At 52.5% G+C, this 18833-nt stretch overlaps 2 protein-coding genes across 7 annotated transcripts in view; one reads left to right on the forward strand and one right to left on the reverse strand.

The window, feature by feature from the left end:
• LOC146335077 (claudin-4-like) overlaps window positions 1-18833 on the forward strand; it is a 93772-nt gene that overhangs the window by 24022 nt on the left and 50917 nt on the right. The window lies entirely within an intron of this gene.
• On the reverse strand, window positions 7447-13921 carry ABHD11 (abhydrolase domain containing 11). 6 transcript variants are annotated; one of them, XM_084822521.1, is made up of 6 exons: window positions 13772-13921; window positions 11316-11451; window positions 9895-10068; window positions 9300-9470; window positions 8789-8970; window positions 7447-8055 (listed from the first exon to the last, which is right to left on the reverse strand). In XM_084822521.1, the coding sequence occupies exons 1-6, from the start codon at window positions 13879-13881 to the stop codon at window positions 7911-7913; spliced, it is 918 nt and encodes a 305-aa protein (XP_084678647.1). In that variant the 5' UTR covers window positions 13882-13921; the 3' UTR covers window positions 7447-7910. The 6 variants fall into 6 exon arrangements, 3 of the variants coding, with proteins under 3 accessions (XP_084678647.1, XP_084678646.1, XP_084678644.1); XM_084822520.1 differs by lacking the exon at window positions 13772-13921 and adding an exon at window positions 13210-13759; XM_084822518.1 differs by lacking the exon at window positions 13772-13921 and adding an exon at window positions 13072-13759.

The raw sequence follows: 18833 nt of genomic DNA on the forward strand, positions 1-18833 counted from the left end.
TTGTTCAAAAAGAACAGGAGGAACAGCAAGGGAGGTGGAGTTGCACTATATGTTAAAAATATGTCTCTCTGCACAGAAATACAGGAAGATGAGCTTGGTAGCCCCATTGAGAGTGTCTGGGTTAAAATAAATGGAGCAAAGAATAAAAGGAACATGGTGGTCGGAGTCTACTACCGGCCACCCAATCAAGGAGAAGACGAAGATGAAACTTTTGAAAAGCAAACTGCCAGTGTTTCAAGGAAGCATGATGTAATAGTAATGGGGGACTTCAATTTCCCCGATATTTGTTGGGAGATAAATTCTGTAAAACATGGCCCCTCCAAGAAATTCCTGACTTGTGTTGTGGATAACTTCTTCCTACAGAAAGTGGAGGAAGGAACTAGAGGATCAGCTATCCTTGATTTGATCCTAACCAACAGAGATGACTTAGTGGATCAAGTAGCAGTTGCAGGAAGTCTGGGGGAAAGCGACCATGTTATACTTGAGTTCTTGGTTCTAAAGGAAGCAAAAGCCGAGTGTAGCCAAACGCATACCCTGGATTTTAGGAAAGCCAATTTTAATCAACTCAGAACAATGATCAGTAAGGTCCCATGGCAAGTGACTCTAACGAGAAAAGGAGTCCGAGATGGGTGGGAGTTTTCAAAAAAGGAAATTCTAAAGGCACAATTATAAACAATTCCAACAAGAAGAAAAGGTGGAAGACAACAGAAGAAGCCAATGTGGCTTCACAAAAAGCTTCGAGATGACCTGAAAACAAAAAAGGACACATATAGGAAGTAGAAGGAAGTCCAAGCTACAAAGGAAGAGTACAGGCAGGTAGCACAGAATTGCAGGGATGGCATCAGGAAGGCTAAAGCTGAGAACGAGCTGAGGTTAGCAAGGGATGCTAAAAGCAACAAAAAGGCTTTCTTCAGCTACGTGCATAGTAAAAGGCAGAGGGAGAAAATGGTGGTTCAACTATTAAATAAGGATGGCAAAATAACAAAGAAAAGGCAGAGGTGCTCAATTCCTACTTTGGCTCAGTCTTCTCCTGAAAGAGGGTCTATGACCCCCCTGGCAAAGGCAAAGTATAGGCTGAAGGGGCAGGACTGCAGCTTGAGATCGATAGGCATACGGTCAAGGAACACCTAATTACTTTGAATGAGTTCAAATCTCCAGAGCCAGATGAACTGCACTCTAGAGTAATAAAGGAACTGGCAGAAGAGCTCTCAGAACCAGAGAGACTGTCTATTATCTTTGAGAAATCACGGAGGACGGGTGAAGTGCCAGATGACTGGAGGAGGACTAATATTATCCCTATTTTCAAAAAGGGCAAAAAGGAGGAAACTGGGAACCAGTCAGACCAGTCAGTCTGACACCAATCCCTGGGAAATTTCTAGAGCAGATGATAAAGCAATCCATCTGTAAGCATCTTGAAAACAATGCAGTGATTCCTCAAAGCCAACATGGATTTGTCAAGAACAAATCCTGCCACACGAATCTGATCTCATTTTTTGATCAAGTAACCTCCCACGTGGACTGTGGGAATGCTGTGGACATAATATACCTCGACTTCAGCAAAGCTTTTGACGAAGTGCCCCATGATATCCTGATGAGCAAACTAGCTCAAAGTGGGCTGGATGAAACAATGATCCAGTGGATCCACAGTTGGCTACAGAATTGGAATTGATCAATGGGATCTTCTCAAACTGGGGAGAGGTAATGAGCGCGGTACCGCAGGGCTCAGTCCTGGGCCCAGTGCTCTTCAACATTTTTATTAATGACTTGGAGGAGGAGGTGCAGGGAATGCTGATCAAATTTGCAGATGACACAAAATTGGGTGGGATAGCTAATACCTTGGAAGACAGAAACAAAATTCAAAGGGATCTTGATAGACCGGAGGGCTGGGCAGAAAAAAACAACAATGAAATTTAATAGGGAGAAATGCCAAGTTCTGCACCTAGGAAAAAGAGACCAAATGCACAGTTACAAGATAAGGGATACTTGGCTCAACAACACTACAAGCGAGAAGGATCTTGGAATTGTTGTAGATCACAAGCGGAATATGAGCCAACAATGTGATGTTGCTGCACAAAAGGCAGATGCTCTTTTGGGCTGCATTAATACTAATTCCCCTCTACTCAGCACTGGTTAGGCTTCATCTGGAGTAATGTGTCCAGTTCTGGGCAGTGCACTTTAAGAAGAAATGGATGCAGACAAGCTGGAGAGGGTTCAGAGGAGGGCAACAAAGATGATCAGGGGACTGGAAACAAAGCCCTATGAGGAGAGACTGAAAGAACTGGGCATGTTGAGCCTTGAGAAGAGAAGACTGAAGGGAGATATGATGGTGCTCTTCAAGTCCTTGAAAGGTTGTCCCAGAGAGGAAGGCCAGGATCTCCTCTCGATCATCCCAGAATGCAGGACACGGAATCATGGGCTCAAGTGACAGGAAGCCAGATTCCGGCTGAACATCAGGAGAAACGTCCTGACTGTTAGAGCAATGCAACAATGGAACCAATGACCTGGGGAGGAGGTGGGCTCTCCCACCCTGGAGGCATTAAAGATGAGGCTGGACCGCCATTTGTCAGGGATGCTCTGACTTGGATTCCTGCATTGAGCAGGGGGTTGGACTCGATGGCCTTGTATGCCCCTTCCAACCCTACTATTCTATGATTCTATGGTTCTCCCCCAAGACCCACCCCCCGGCCCTTGGGTACCGAATCTACAACCATTGCGAAGATATGAAGTTGCAAAACTGTGTGAAAGCATGATTAAATAGATGAACATGCCCCTCTGTGCCTCTGTAACTGTGTAGCTGTGAAGGGATGGGGGGAGTAAGAAGGCCTCACAGAGTGACGCAGGCACTACGCACGCCTATAACATGGCCACTGCAAAATGCGAAGTCAGTTCGGGGAAGGAACAGATGGCCCACCCGCAGCAAACCCAAAATATCGCAGTAAAACGGCTCCTTCGAACTCCGCATTTTCTGGACGAAAACCATGGATGGCTGCGAAGTCGCGACTGTGTCATCTGTCGTGAGGGACCTCTACTCGCACCCACCACAGAGTAAAAGCCCAGTGTAGATGAGGCTCAAGTTATACATATTTTAGGTTCCTATTTAATGTCTGACCAGAGACAATATCAACAACCACTCCCTGAAACATCTGGCTCATCCTAGAAGCCAGAAGCAGCAGGAAGAACTGGAGGCAGAGGAAGAGTGGTGTACACATCTGTTCCTATTTGTAAAAAAAATTAGGGACATTCCTAAGCCTGTTCCTGTTTGTGAGGTGAAGTTTGGGGAAATCTGATCTGAAAGAAAAGCTATTGAGATTTTATTTAGCTCGGAAAGACTCCACTGAGGAATGATAAGCAACCATATTTAAGAACCTTTAAGCAATCTCAACTTATTATTAGAAGAGTGACATTTTATTCAGTTTTGTAAACAATTTCCATTAATGAACATCTTTTTTGTTCATTGTGAAAGGTGGTCTCTAGTGGTAGGGTCAATGCCATGCTACACCAGAGGAGCCAGGCTACTGAGCTTCTTTCCGGTAGAGAGAGTTTATTCTAGTGGCAGCAGTTAAAATGTTCTATAGCTGTGGCGGCATTCCCTAGTGGTGACATCTAATTGAGTACTGTGGCAGTGAGTTCTATAGACCCAAGCCTCAAAGTTAATTAAAAAGAGACAAAGAAACATAGGTGGGATAACCCACGTGCTTCCTGTTCATTTGAGTGCTGATCTTGAGTGTCTGTACCTTGTGCTGGGTACCTGGGAGAGATTAGGGATTCTGCTGGTGTACCACGCACCCCGCTGCCCATCAGACTCCCTGCCTGAGCTGGCGGAGGTGATCTTGGATTTGGTCTTGAGGACCCGTAGGATGATGGTCCTGGGGGATCTCAACTTCCATGCTGAGGCCACTGTATCTGGGCTCAGGACTTCATGGTTGCCATGACAACCATGGGGCTGTCTCAACATGTCATGGCCAACACATGTAAGAGGACACACACTTGATCTGGTTTTCTCGACTGGGTAGGAGGTTGGTGATCTGAAAGTGGGGGAATTAACATCTATCCCCTTGTCATGGTCGGATCATTTCCCATTGAGTTTTAGACTCTCGATGGCCTTTCCCCTCTGCAAGGGTGGGGGACCTATTAAAATGGTCCACCCCCAGAGGCCAATGGATTCTGATGGATTCCAAAGGGCTCTGAGGGGTTTTCCTGCCGGTATGGCTGGTGCCCCTGTCAAAACCCAGGTCACTCTGTGGTGGGAGAGATGATATGGGTGGTCGACACAATCGCAGGCAAGCACCCTCTCCCTCTGAGCAGAACCTGGCCAGCTCCTTGGTATGCACTGTTGCAGAATTTAAGGCTCCTGCTTCTTCCCTCTCAGGCATGGACCAGAGACGTAGTTCGAGCGGATGTTTTATTGAAAGCAAACACCGAGGTGTGGTACGGTCAAGAACGGCTCAAGAGTGGACCCTGAACAATAGCTTACACAAAGTTGTATACACACATGAAGAATTAAAAAACACCATGGGCAGGACATTCCTCTTTAATATGATTGGTCTTCAAGCTTAAAATATGTCAAGCATGCGCAGAAGCATCAGCCGGCCTCTCCCCTTGGGGGTGCTAACGGTCAACTTATGTTTGCCTTGCAATACAATGCAAAAGGAACGTATAGGACTTGTTTTTCAGCCAGAAGAGACATGCTTAGCCACAGATCTATTTTAGACAATTTGTGATTGTGGTTGCCTGCTTTCAGTTAGTTTTAGTCATTTCAACAGTTGCAGAGAGTGCAAACTGTTGCCTAAAGTTAGGCAACTTTAAGTTCATCACTAAGTCACAATCAGCTAAAATGACAGAACAAAATGGAGGGACAGAGGCTAAGAAATTTCTCCCACAACACCTAAGCTGAGGGCAATGAAACAAGAGGGGAGACGGCTAGAATGCAGGTGGAAGAAAACCCGTGCCAAGTTTGACCGAACACAGGTTAGAGCTCATTATTGAGCCTACTCTGTGGTGGTGAGGGTGGCAAAGAGATTTCTTTTCCACGACCATTGCATCTTCTCAGTGTCAACCAGTGGAGCTTTTCTGAGTGGTTCGGTGCCTGTTATGATCTGGGCCAGGGAGAGAAACAGTGGAACCCTCAGTAGCATGCTGTGGCAAGTTTGTATGGCACTTTGAAGATTAAGTTTCTCTAATTCGGCATGAATTGGACACCACAATTAATGCAGTTCCATTGGTAGAGGTGTCCAGAGCACCATCTGGTCCAGTCTTATTGGATGAGTTTCAGTTACTGAGGCCCGAGGATGCGGACAAGGTGCTTGGCCAAGTCCGGTCGACCACCCCCGTGCTTGACCCTTGCCCGTCATGGCTTCTCACATCAAACAAGGAGGGGAGGTCCGGCTGGGTCCAGGAGCTTGTAAATTCCTCCTTGAGAGAGGGAGTGGTGCTGGCCTCTTTAAAAGAGGCGGTAATCAGGATGCTCCTGAAAAAGTCTAACCTGGACCTGCAGGACAACTCCAGGCACTCTTGAAGGCAACGGATTATCTAGATCCATTTCAGTTGGGCTTCAGGCCTGGTTTTGGAATGGAAACTGCCTTGGCCACCCTGTGGGATGACCTTTGCTGGCAGAGGGACAGGGGGAGTGTGACCCTATTGATTCTCTTGTACCCCTCAGTGGCTTTCAATACCATCAACCATGGTATCCTTCTTGACAGGTTGTCTGGGCTGGGAGATGGATGCTCTGTGATGCAGTGGTTCCACTCCTACTTGGATGGGAGATTCCAGAAGGTGGTGCTGGGGGATTATTGCTCTGTGCCTTGGCAGTTATGTCATTGGGTGCCACAGGGCTCTATTTTATCCCCCATGCTGTTTAATTTCTACATGAAACTGCTGGGAGAGGTTATCCAGAGGTGTGGGCTGAGGTGTCATCAATATGTGGATGACACCCAGCTCTGTCTCTCCTTTTCATCAAATCCAGGTGAGGCCGTGACTGAGCTGAATTGGTGCCTGGCCACAGTAATGGACTGGATGAGGGCCAGTAAACTGGGACTCAATCCAGACAAGACAGAAGTACTGTTAGTGGGTGGTTCATCTGCCCGGCTAGGTGATGTTCGACCTCTTCTGGAGGGGGTTGCACTCCCCCTAAAGGATCAGGTTCATAGTTTGGGGGGCTCTTGGACCCAGAACTGTCACTTGCGGCAGAGATGGACTTGGTGTCACAGAACACCTTTTATCAGCTTAGGCTGATATACCAACTACATCCCTATCTGGACAGAGATAGCCTACTATAGTTATCCATTCTTTGATAACCGCTCGTTTGGATTACTACAACGTGTTATACCTGGGGCTGCCTTTGAAAACGGAAGACTATTAACGGGGACTGGCCAGTGTGATCATATTATGCCAGTACTTTTCCATCTGCGCTGGCTGCCAGGCCATTTCCAGGCCTGATTCAAAGTGCTGGTATTAACATTCAAAGCCCTGAACGGCTTGGGGCTAGGTTACCTGAAGGATCGTCTCCTCCCATATGTACCTGCCTGGACCCTAAGGTCAGCTTCACAGATCCTTCTCTGGGAGCCCCTGCCAAAGGAAGTGGGTGGCTATCAGGAACAGAGCCTTTTCTGCTATGGCACCCTTGTTGTGGAATGAGCTTCCCAGAGAGGCTCGCCTGGTGCTTACGTTGTGTTCTCTCTGGCACCAGGTGAAGACCTTTTTATTTTCCCAGGCATTTTAGTCTTTTAGCTCTGATGTTTTAAATCTGTTATTGTATTTTAAATCTCTGTATTGCTGTTAGGTTTTATTGTGGTTTGTACTTTATATTGTAGTTTTAAGCTTTTACATGTTATATAGTGTTTTATGATGCAGTCTGTAGTTTTAATTGTTGTGAACCACCTAGAGAGCTTTGGCTATTGAGTGGTATAGAAATGCAATGGAACAGCATATTTATTACATCTTCTGACAGTGGTGGGATAACTTACAAAGTTTTTTCATGTGTGGGTTTTGGATTCAAAACCGCATTGACTGCTACAGCATCTATCCAGAACAAGCCCAGAAACTCTGTAGAACAAAACCCAAACTGTCAAGAATGCACATTTTTCTCCATATTATGAAAGGGTGACTCTACACACATATTGGGAAACTGAGCATGACTTGGAGCATCCCTAAATGTTTGTCACTAAAAGATACATTGGATCAATAATTTTAATAAGGAATGGAAGAAATAATTATGCTGGTAATCTTACAAAGAGGATTACAAAAACATTTTCCCCATGGCTTCATTATTTCCAGACATTTTACATCTCTAGACTTTCTATAAAAGTGTTCCTATTACATAGTTGTTAGAAATAATTTTGTGGGGAGTAAAGCCTGAGTAACAATATATGAACACCTTGTCTTAAATTTGAAAACAAAATATTTCATAATCCAAAGCTGTTCAATTTTTCCATTTTTGGGGGGAAAAAACAAAAATGGTCCTTGGGGGAAAAAAACTGGTTTCTTTCCGCATTTTCCCACATTTTTTCCGGGCCTTCACATTTCTAGTTGAGGTGGGCAGCTGAGGAGCGAGGGAGGGAAAGTGACGAGAGGTTTGGGAGAACTGCGCAGAGACCACCCATTCAGAACCAAAGTCATACACCAAACACCATTTTATTTAACGTTAAATACTGTACAGAGAAAGAAAAACACGGAGCGAGTGGCGTTCTGGCCACAATGGGACTGTGTTTTCAGGATTTCAACAGGGCAATCCACCACGCCTCCTGCAGTGATGGGGATCAGACTGATAGCTGGCTCCCGGCTGGCTTGGAGGCCCAGGCCAGGGAATCACAGCCATCCAAAGGGCGTCACGGGCTGCTTGGCAGGAAGCAGTTTGACCAGCCCAGACCCTCCTGTCTTTCCTGTTCTGCTTGATGAGGATCCGTCTGGAGATTCTACAGTGGAGGGCGCGCAAGGAAGTTGCAAACAGCAGCGATGAACTGTTGGGGTTGATCTGCGTGAACCCAGTGCCCTGCGTCAGAAACGTACTGGATCTCTGCCTCTGGGAAGAGCCGTTCAATCTCAGGGTAGTCGTCGGAACTGAAGAAAAGGGGTCAGGAGAGAGAGGTGAGCTGGACGAATGAGGACGGGAAAGAGGGAAATAAGCCCATTTCAGTACCAGCTTTGCCTATCATTACAGAATGGAGTTACTGAATGGCACAGCAGGAGTTCTGCATTCTGGCAGGGAAGAAGCCAAATGGCAGCGAGTCCCAGCCAGGCCGACGGAGAGGGCCTCGCTGTGTCACACTGCCCTATGAGTCTGGCAGGTGGGATTGTAGCTGATGGAGACCATCCTGGGATCCCAAACCAGAAGCACAACTGAGGGGCTATGGTGGAAACAGCCTCAGAATCCAGACTATGGTGAGCTTCTAACACACCTTTGGTCCAGGGCTGGTGAAACACAGCACTATCTTTAACTGAAATGCCAGCAGGCTCTACTGAGGAAGAGGAGACTGGGAAGCAGGGCCATTCTACCAGCCCTACTAAAATAACGTTTTTCCGTCTTCCCTCCCCATTCCTTTCTCCTTGTGTGTTGTGTCTTTTTAGACTGTAAGCCTGCAGGCAGGGGCTGCCTTATTTTACTGATTATATGCAAGTTGCTCTGGGAGATTTTCCAGCTGAAGAACGGAATAAAAATGCTTCAAATAAATACACAAACAAGCAAGCTGCTCTGGGGCTGACGCCTGAAAATGGGTTTGGGAGACGAAGGCTCTGCTGACCCCAGCTCAAAACGAGCTCTGGCTGCGCTTTCTAACCCAGGGCAATTGCTCACCTGATGTAGCCGGACCTGGAGCCCCCGAGGAAGAGTGCTGGCCCTGGGTAGGGCACCTGGAAGTCCGGGAAGCCCAGGAGTTCACTGAGGTGCTGGGAAACGGCCTCCAGGTTCACGCGCCACACAAACCTGTCCTCGGCATGCACCAGGTTGGTGAGCAGAAACTGGCGGATGGTTGGCTCCTAAACACAGACAAGATGCCATGAACTTGTGGGGGTGGCCAAGAGCGACGTACGCCCCGCTCCAATGCATTCCATGCAAGCACACCTTGCAAGGACGGAACTCGATATATGGATTGACAAGTCTCCTTGTCTGCTGTACCCCAGAGGCAGCCACTGCATGTCCCCAGCTCTGAATGTTCAGGGATCCTGCACTGGCCGAGTGCCAGAGCGCTGTCCCTCAGCACACCCCACACGCATGCACGTGTCGACCCATCTGGACAGCAGCAGGTGTGTGCGCGCGTAATGGGGCTTTGGTTCTGGCCTGTGTAAGCTGGGACAGGCAGCGTCACCTGAATGGCTGGCCGCAGTTGCTCTTCTGCCAGTCGGCGTGCGGTGGAACGAGGTATGCCCCTGGGGATGTCCACCGCCCTCATGGCAGCAATAAAGTTGTGAAAGCTGGTGACGGCCGTCGTCGTGCTGGGGCTGATGTCGACACACAGCAGGCGCTCCACCAGCTCCGGCTGGGAGGGGCAAGAAAAAAAGCCAAGGAGTCAGCGGGAAGCAGGACGTTCTCCGGAACCCAACCGGGGCCCTAACCGTCTCCTGGGGCAGATGGAGGATGTGCCAGAAAGGAGGGGCTCGCCTGCATTGGGAATCAGCACAGCACATGTGTGCGGAGGGCTTAACTTCTAGAAAGAGAGGTGCCGGGGCTGAAGCCTGCCTGGAAACCATGCCCTCTGCCCCCTAAACCCACGGGAGTGTGGGCCAACGGTGATGAAGGTACTCTGCACTCGCCCAGAGACCCATCCGTCAAGCTGACTGCAGACCGGCCTTCCCAAAACCGGGTGCCCTCCAGCTGTGTTGGGCTGGAGCCAGGTTGGGGGAGGCAGCCCCAGGGGCCCTGCAGCAGAAGACGGATAGGCCCCCCGGCCGCCATGCACCTACCCGTTCCAGCGAGAGCACCATGGCCACCTTGCCGCCCATGCTGTGCCCGATCAAGACACACCTGCTGAGGCGCAGCTGACGGAGCAGGAGCTGGACGTCGCCACCCATCGCTTCGTAGGTCATGAGTGGGCTGTGGGGGCTGTCGCCATGGTTACGGGCGTCCAACGTCAGCACCTAACTGGGCAGGAGAAGAGCGACGGCAGCAGGTTGGCACGGGGGGGGGGGGGGCTTCCTGGCCCTGTGGCTGAAGCAGCAGGGCACCCTACTGCAGGGTTAACGAACGTCTTTCTGGCCAAGGGCTGAATTCCATTCTGAACACGCTCTCAGGGCGGGCAGGGCCAAGTGCCGCAGGGTCAAAGCACCAGCTGGCAACTACGGCTCAGGAGAAGCGCTTTGGCCTTTCAGAACGGGGAAAAACTGTGCAAAAGCTGGGAAACCACCAAACAGTTGGTGGTTGGGGGAAAGGGAAGGGATGGGTGGCCTTCTGGGGAGCCCTGGGGGTCAGACTGAATCCCACAGAGGGCCGCATTTGGCCCCTGGGTCTGAGGTTTTGCACCCCTGCCCTGAAACATGGTATGTGGCCCTCCAGATGTTGGTCTCCCAACACCACTGACTATGCTGGCCAGGGCTGAAGGGAGATGGAGGGCTTTGCCAACCCTGCCCCGGAGGGCCCTGCTGCTCCCTCCCAAGCAATTGGGACCTTTGCTCAAGTAGTTTGGAGGCCCCCCACCCGCCCATGCCCTAATAGGATGCTTCTTGCTCCAGCAAGGTCACAACTAAATTAATCCCTCTTCCTACATCACATTCACAGCCCGGGCGGTGAAGATCAAGCCCAACAGTTCAATAAAAAGAGCTTTGGGATGAATCTGGATTCCCTGAATAGCCCAAGGCAAGCCACACCCAGGTTGAGTCTCTCATCTGCAGGCTTCCAGAACAGCATTGCCTCACATGGTTGCCCCAAGGGCCTGCACAGAATAAAGGCCAAAGAAGAGCCTGCAGCCTGAGAAGTGTTTATATATAAGTGGATGAATGAGGAGCTTGAGATTTGTGCATGGAACCAATGGGCGGCACTGATTCTGGAGATACCTGACTACAAAGCTATGACCTTGAGGATGGGCCACTGTATTAACCCCACCTGGAAAGCTCTCGTCTTTCCACAGCTGTGAGCTCTTCCTCACCCTCCTGGACTGAAGAGACATCTCCTGAGACAGAACAGCTCAGCTTTTACGTTCACCCCGATTCAACTTCCTCATTCACAAAGCTCCTACACCTGTCCGGCAGCACAACACCCCCCACCCCCCTCCCTCTCACCCTCCCCCCACCCCTGCCTGCATCACTTCTCGGCATTTGTTCTTCAGCACTGATCCCCCAGCCAGCAGCATCTCCCCCCCTCAGCCTGCCCTGCACCGACTCTCACCCACCTTGCGACCGGTTTGGTGCACCAGGTTTTTGGCCAGGGATGCGAAGTTGGACTTGCTTCCAAAAAGCCCATGCAGGAAGACGAGTGGGGGCTGTGGTGAGGGTCCATCATACACCGCATAGGACAAGGGCACCGGCCTGCGAATGGAGGAGACCACGAGCTACAGGCACGCCAGGTCCGGAGTGGCACTTGGCCATTGCCATAATGGCCAGGGAAGTGGCACAGGGCAGCAACTATAGAAAAGGCGCTGGGCCCAACGTCCACGTGAGATGGTCTCCAGAAACCCGCGTAAGGCCATAAGAGGGGCCTTGCTGGATCAGACCAAGGGTAGTCACCACGGACACAGCATTTTTCCTGCTGGCTTACACTTAGGACATAACTTAAAAAGACTGTTCAACTGGCAAGCTAAGGGATAACAGCCGCAAGGGGTTTGTATGGTAAATCCCGCAGGCCCAGTTTAAAAGTAAGGGAAAGAGGTGGGAATTTGCAGCAATGGCCAAATTGACTAAGTACGTAAGGATGAAAGTAAATAGGCAAACATGGGATTTTTTCCATGGGACCGATCCCTATTGATCAACTCCTGTAGGTGTAATGATCTATTTTCAAGTCCACAATTTTGCCTTGAGATGCTGTCAGTCACCTGACTAATTCTAGGTGTTTAGATAATTTACTGTGCAGTTAACAGTGCAATCCTATGCTTGTTTACTTGGAAGTAAGTCCCATCATCTTCAATAGGGCTTACTCCCTAGTAAGTGTGTTCAGGATTGCTGCCTAAGTACTGGTATTTTCATCTGTGTTCAACATGATTTAAATTAAAAAACAACAACCTGGAAAATGAAATAAACCACTCTCAGCCCTCCCTCCCACAAAATGGAGATGCTGACAGTGGGCTACTTTACAGGGTGGTCATAAGCCACAATATTTCAGCCTCAGCACCCCCAAATTACAACATGGGCATATACCTCTCAGCCTCATCCAACTCCTGCACGTGCAATAGGAAGATGATGATATGGGATAGTTTGAGTCTCCTCAGCTAGTGTGTAAGAACAGCCATGCTGGATCAGACCAAGGTTCCATCTAGTCCAGCACTGTGTTTGCACAGTGGCCAGCCAGATGCCCCAACGGGAAATCCATAAATAGGGCATGAGTACAGTGGCATCCTCCCGCTCATGTTAACCAGCAAGTAGTGCACATATCTATTTTTTATTTTATTGCATTTATATCCCGCCTTTTTTCCCTCTTGCAAGGAACCCAAGGTGGCTTACATTCTCCTCCTCTCCATTTCATCCTCACAACAACAACCCTGTGAGCTAGGCTGGGCTGAGAGTCTGTGACTGGCCCAAAGTCACCCAGTGAGCTTCCATGGCAGAGTGGGGACTAGAACCCGGATCTCCTGGATCCCAGTCCAGCACTCTCACCACTACACCATGCTGGCTGGTACTGGAGGTAGCATATAATCATCAGGACTAGTGGCCACTGAAAGCCTTTTCCTCCATGAATTTGCCTAACCCCCTTTAAAAACCATCCAAATTGGTGGTCATCACTCCATCTTGTGGAAATGAACTCCATGGCCAAACTATGTGCTGCGTAAGAAGTCCCTCCTTTTATCTGTCTTGAGTCTACCACGGATCAGCTTTATGGGATGATCTCTTTGGGTTCCCGTATTACAGGGGGAAACGCCCCCATCCGCTTTCTCCACGCCAGGCACAATTTTGCACACTTCTGCCTTGAGCTGTACGCTTCTGTCCCGTGCCCACCTTTCCTCTAAGCTCAGCAGTCCCAGCTCTTGCAACCTTCCCCCGCAGGCGAGATGCTCCAGCCCCTTGGTCAGTTCAGTTGCCCCTTCCTGCACTTTTCCCGGCTCTGCAACAACCCCCCTGCTTAGGCGTGCTGACCAGAACTGGACACAGTGTTCCAGGTGTTCCACAGAACCGCACAGGGCCAGGATGACATCGGCAGCGTCGCTCTCGATCCCTTTCCCAATTATGCCGAACATCGGGTTTGCCTTCTTCGCCGCAGCCGCACGCTGCGGCCACATCTGCGCGGCCCACAGGAGGCGCCTGCGGGTCGATTCCGGGGGGGCGGCAGTGGCCTCCCAAATGTGGATGGACTACAACCCGGATGATGGGAACTGTAGTCCAGCGACATCTGGGGGGCCCTGCCGGTCCCCCACCTGGCGGCCGCCAGATGTGTGAACTGCAACTCCCATCATCCCCAGCCAGCATGGCCTGGAGGGCACCACGTTGGGGGAAGCCTGATGCAGAGTGACGCACTTGCCGCCCAATCGCGGCTGGCCGCCCACACGCCGGGGCGGGGCCCAGGGAGATGCCGGATGCCGCTCTAGCCTTTCCCTCTCCGTGGCGCGCACGGCGCTCCCCCTCTACGGCGGCTACATCCGGGCCCCGCCCCCACCCACATCCGGGCCCCGCAGTCCCCGGGCCCGGCGCGGGCTCTTACATCCTGGCGTGGCTGGCGAGCCCCTGCCTTCCCCGGCCCGGGTCCGCGCGGCGGCGGCGGAGGAGCGGGGCCCGGGAGCCGCGAGGCGGGAGGCCGAGGGCGCGGAGCATCGCGGGGCGGCCTCCGCGGTCACCAAGGAGACACAGCGCCGGGCGGGCGAGGGGGCGCGGCCGCGGAGCCGCTTCCGGGTCGGTCGCCAAGCGACGGGAGGCCGCGGAGGAGACGGGCGGGGAAAGCCCCGCCCCTTCCGCTCTCTGCGGACGCGCCGCCTCCTAGCCCCGCTATGAGGGAGGGGCGGGCGGCGAGGCACGCATGCGCCACCAGGGGGCGCCGGAGAGCGCGCTGCCGCCGCCAGCTTCGGGCTCGCACAGGGCTCTTTTCGAGGCGGAGGCTACGCTCTGTTATAGCGCGTATAAGCAACGCGAGCTGTCATATATTTATATATAAATAACGTTATATATAAATATATGACAATTCATCCGTTCCTGTAAATGAATTATTTATTATAAATGAGCAAAACGAATTACTTATTTATCCTACATAAATGCAATACATTTCAGTTATATGCAAGAGGCGGAGGGGATTGTTGCATTTGATGCCGCTCAGGTCCTTCCTCAGCAAAGGGAAGAAGCACGCACCCCATGGGGTTCGCAGGGGAGTACAGAAAGGCCAGACCTGACGGCCAGGATGGCCATTCGCTCCCCCACCCCCCTTGCCCTCCTGCTCTGCCCTTCCGTGTCGATCTCCACCTGTCCTCCTCCACGTACAGGGCAGAACACAAGATATTGGGACAAGAGGTGCCTCTGCTCAGGCACAAAGTGCTTTTCCGGTGCTACAGGGGAAGAAGAGTAGCCAGTCCTCAGGGTTTGAGCGGAGCAGTTGTCATCGGCCAGGGTGCTGGCCTAGATGGGCCCTTGGTCTGGCCCAGCAGGGCTCTTCTCATGTTCTTATCATTTCCAAGCAGGTTAGCTAGAGCACAACCGTTTCTCTCCCCCCCCCCCGCCCCATTTCTTGTATCGGGGAAAGTGGAACAGAAAGTGCTTCCCTGCCCGGCCCTCCCAGAAGCCAAACAGAAACGTTGACAGTCGTTTGCGGAACTGGAGACCAGCTGTGACCTTTTGAGGCTCCGAGAGAGCGGGAGCAGCTCCTTCCGTCAGTGCAGAAAATAATAACAGTGCCCGAAGAATTGGCAGAGTGAGGCAGCTGGAGAAGCAGCACGGAGCAGACTTCTGTGAAGCTGATCCAGCCGGGGAACTCTTCGCTTCCTCCGGACAACGCAGCTTGGCTCAGCTACTTAAATCACCCGGAGCTCCTCCACAGTGCGTCTACCCCTGGCACGCCAGGATTGCATCGTTGGCCTTTGGGGGCCGGTTGGTAGATCGCCCCACGCCTTTGGACAGGGTCTGGCTTCAATGACCTCTTGGCCTCTTCTGTCTGTCCATTCACAACTCTGGCGTCTCCCATCCCAGAAGTTAATTCACGCCTGGGCCCTAACTTGGAAACTTCATAGAATGTGAAGCAAGAATGGGATTGCCCCTGAGCATGTGCAGTGTGCTCTTTTCTGAATCACTGAACAACTGCAGCTACATTTATGGTTTACATGTTTCTCCACCCTTCCTCCAAGGAGTTCAGGTTAGCATATGCTCTTCCCAACCCACTACTTTTATTTTTACAACAACCCTGTGAGGTAGGTTAGGCTGAGAGACAGTGGTAGTAAGAGATTAGGCGATAATTTGAATCCAGGTTGCCCCCATTACTAGTGCCCCACACACAGGGGTGGTGAACCGGCGGCCCTCCAGATGTTGTTGGACTCTAACTCCCATAAGTGCCACCCAGCATGATGGGACTTGTAGTCCAACAACAACTAGCAGGGTGCTGCCTCCCCACCCCTGTTCTAAGCACTGCACCACACTGGCATCTCTCTGCACAAGAGGCCTGCATAGCTGGAGACAACACAGCCATTTGGAGTCTTGCTAAACCCAGTCTGTCTGTCTGTCTCCCCACACCACAGAAGCAGTGGGTCAGAGAAGAGCCTGAGGCCCAGCCTCTCGCTTTTGAGTAAGAAGGCCATGCCTTCCCCCCACGTGCTGCGGAGACCTGTGCTGCCTCTCTGGCCTCAATCTGCATCATGGAACACTACCAGCCCTGCCCAGGCTTTTGCCCTTGGTGGCTGCGGAAGAGTTCAACGGGAGCCCGGTGCGCAGCCTGGCTCTGGGCCAAGTATCTGACACCTGTCGCAGTATCGATCATGTGCCGCTGGGTGTGGTGGCCACACAAACCCAGGCTTTGTTCTCGGCTGAGCGGCACAGAGCAGCCCTATGTGCTCCCGGCTGATGAGCGGCTCTCCTGTCGCTGCTGCTGAGCGCTGGTCAGGCTGCGTCCAGGCTGCGGTCCCCCTCCCGCCGCCGCAAAGAAGCCGCTGAATGGGGAAATGGGCCTTGTGGAGGAGGCGTCAAGACGACCTGTGCCACGGTGGCGCTTCTGGCCATGCCACAGTTGCCGTGCCGCTCTGCTGGTCGTGAGCAGAGACCAGCGCAGGATCGCCCTTGGGCGACCACGAGTCCCCGGGGTGGGTGCTTGGAAGCCCTTTTTAAAGAACAGCAAGGTGTGGAGGAGAGCCTCTAGCATCTGCAGCATGCATGCGCCCAGGGGAAAATGGCCTCTCGAGAGTCTCCTCCCTCTTTGTGGGTGGGGAGATGGGAGGGGATGTTCCATCTCGGGCAGGGGGGGGACACACACCGAATTTCGCTGCAGCCCCAGGGGGCCAGGCGGGCGTCCCGGAGCATTTCGCGGCACGTTCTCTTCTGCGGAAATGCGGCTCCGCCAGGACGCGAGGAAACCATTGCGGGAAGTGTCGGGCCAGCCCTCCTGAGCCTGGCGCCCTTCAGGTGGACTGGGCTGCAACTCCCATCGCCCATCACCATGCTGGCTGTGGGTGATGGGAGTTGTAGTCCAACCCATCCGAAGGGCATCAGGCTGGAGAAAGCGGCAGCAAGCTAAGAGAGAAGAGGACTGGCAGGTAGAAGGAACAATCTTGCCGCGCTCGTCAACCATATTGCAATGTACTGGGTGGATTCACAGTTGACCCTGAAATTCTTCGCCCTCTTCGCCCTATTCGTGGGCACAGAAGGGCGGGGGGGGGGCAGAGAGGTATTTTGCCAAATATTCTCGGGCAGGGCAGGAACTTGAAATTCTCCAAGACAATTCTTGACCCTGAGAAATTCCGGCCTTTTCCGCACAGCCGAAAATATGCTAACCTGAACTCCTTGGAGGAAGGGTGGAGAAACATGTTTGGTTGGCGTCCCATTGAGCTGGACGCAGCCCGCCAGGGACCCTAACCAGACTCCGGCCCGCTGTCCCTCGCTGCCCTCTGGCGCCCTCCCTCTTGCTCTTCGCCTTTCCCCGCCGTGTCCCCAAAAGACCGAGAGACCCTCACGCCCGCCCCGTCCGTGCGCGACGTCAGCGCGAGCCTGGGCCCAGGGGGCGGCGTTCCTGGGGCTGCCCCACCTCTGCTCACGTTCCCAGGCAACACCTCGAATGAGCAGTTGTTGACCGGCTTGTGATGGTTGGTGTTAAATGGGTTTCCTGGGAACAGAGTCTTTTATGGTGAGGGTGGGGTGTTTGGGGAGCACGTTACCGTGTTTGCTGCGAGAGCGCAATGTTTCAATTAGTCAAGGAAGGGTGCAAACGCAGAATCTCTTAACCCAGGAGACCAGTGTGGCATATTGGTTAGAGTGCTGGCCTGGGACTCTGGAGACCGGGGTTCGAGTCCCTGCTGGGCCAGAAGGCTCCCTGGGGGACTTTGTGCCGGTCACTGACTCTCAGCCTGATCTACCTCACAGGGGTGTTGTGAGGATAAAAGGGGGATAATGAGAGCTGCCTTGGTTTCCTTGCAAGAGGAAAAAAGGCAGGATATACATGGAATCAACAAGCAGCAGTCTTTCCCAACCCGGTGCTATCTAGAGGTGCTGGACTACAACACCCATCCTTCCCAGCCAGCGGGCCATCAGCTGTGGACAGCTAATCAGAGTTGTTCCGCTTCAGAGGCTGTCTGCCCTGGAGGATAAACACTCCCGGAAGGGGCCGCCCTTGGGCCACACGTGCCAGTTCCCCCAAAGACATCCGCCCAGCTGCTCCTGGAGGCCAGGTTCTGGGCAAGGTGGGCCTCTGGGTCTGTTCTGGCAGAGCTGACGGGTCATGCACAGGAGCTGGCCCCCACAGCTCTTCATGCGGGGCTGAGCAGTGTGGCAAAGGAAGGCCGCCCCCTCCAAGGGAGCTCTGATGGCCTGGCTGCTTCCAGACGGGGGGCGCCCATAGTGCCGGGTGGCCAGGCATCCTCTTCTACAGAGGACCGTCCTGGATGTTGCAGGGCTGGCCAAGGAGGGGTCTTCCGCTTGATGGGCTGCCCTGCCCGGCTCTCAGGAGGGAGAACAAGGCGCTGAATTTGCCTGCCCACAGTTAGCAGCGCCTGGGCGGCAGACTGAGCAGAGACACAGCTCACCTGTTCAGTCGCCTCCACTGTGGTGAGATGTATTTTACTCCTTTTTAAATTATAGCCGTTGTTTCTAACCTTATACATATACATTTAGGGTGCCGTCCTATGGAGTTAGACGTCAGCCTCCGAGGTCGGAGGCTGATGGCTATCCAGCTCAGGGTGGCTGGAGCACGGAGGCGATCCTCCTCAGCTCTGTGCTCCGGCGCCCTGCATTTTCGGCTAGACGTGCGATTTCGCGCGTCTCGCTCTGGACTTCGGAGCAGGAGGGGATCCAGGATTTAAGCAGGATCCAACCGTTAGTGCGGTAGCAGCCGTGCTTGGAGTCTGGTCACCCTGCTGGGCACCCAGGCCCTTCCATGCTTCCCCCGTTCCTACTGGAGGGCAGCTCCTGGAGCCGACGGCCTCCCCCCTCGTCTGCGATGTCCTTGCTGCGGCGTTTGTCTCGTACTATGCCGCGGCGAGCTGAGCCAAGCGGGAGGGTGTGGGCCATCGGTCACGCTCTGAACGAAGAACAAGGGAAAACAAACAGACGCTTGCTCAATCCCTCCACTCGACTCAGGGCGCACA

The sequence above is a fragment of the Heloderma suspectum genome, chromosome 16 (assembly GCF_057233095.1).
Source record: "Heloderma suspectum isolate Gila_16-S chromosome 16, 16-S_ref, whole genome shotgun sequence".
Classification (NCBI taxonomy): Eukaryota; Metazoa; Chordata; class Lepidosauria; order Squamata; family Helodermatidae; genus Heloderma; species Heloderma suspectum.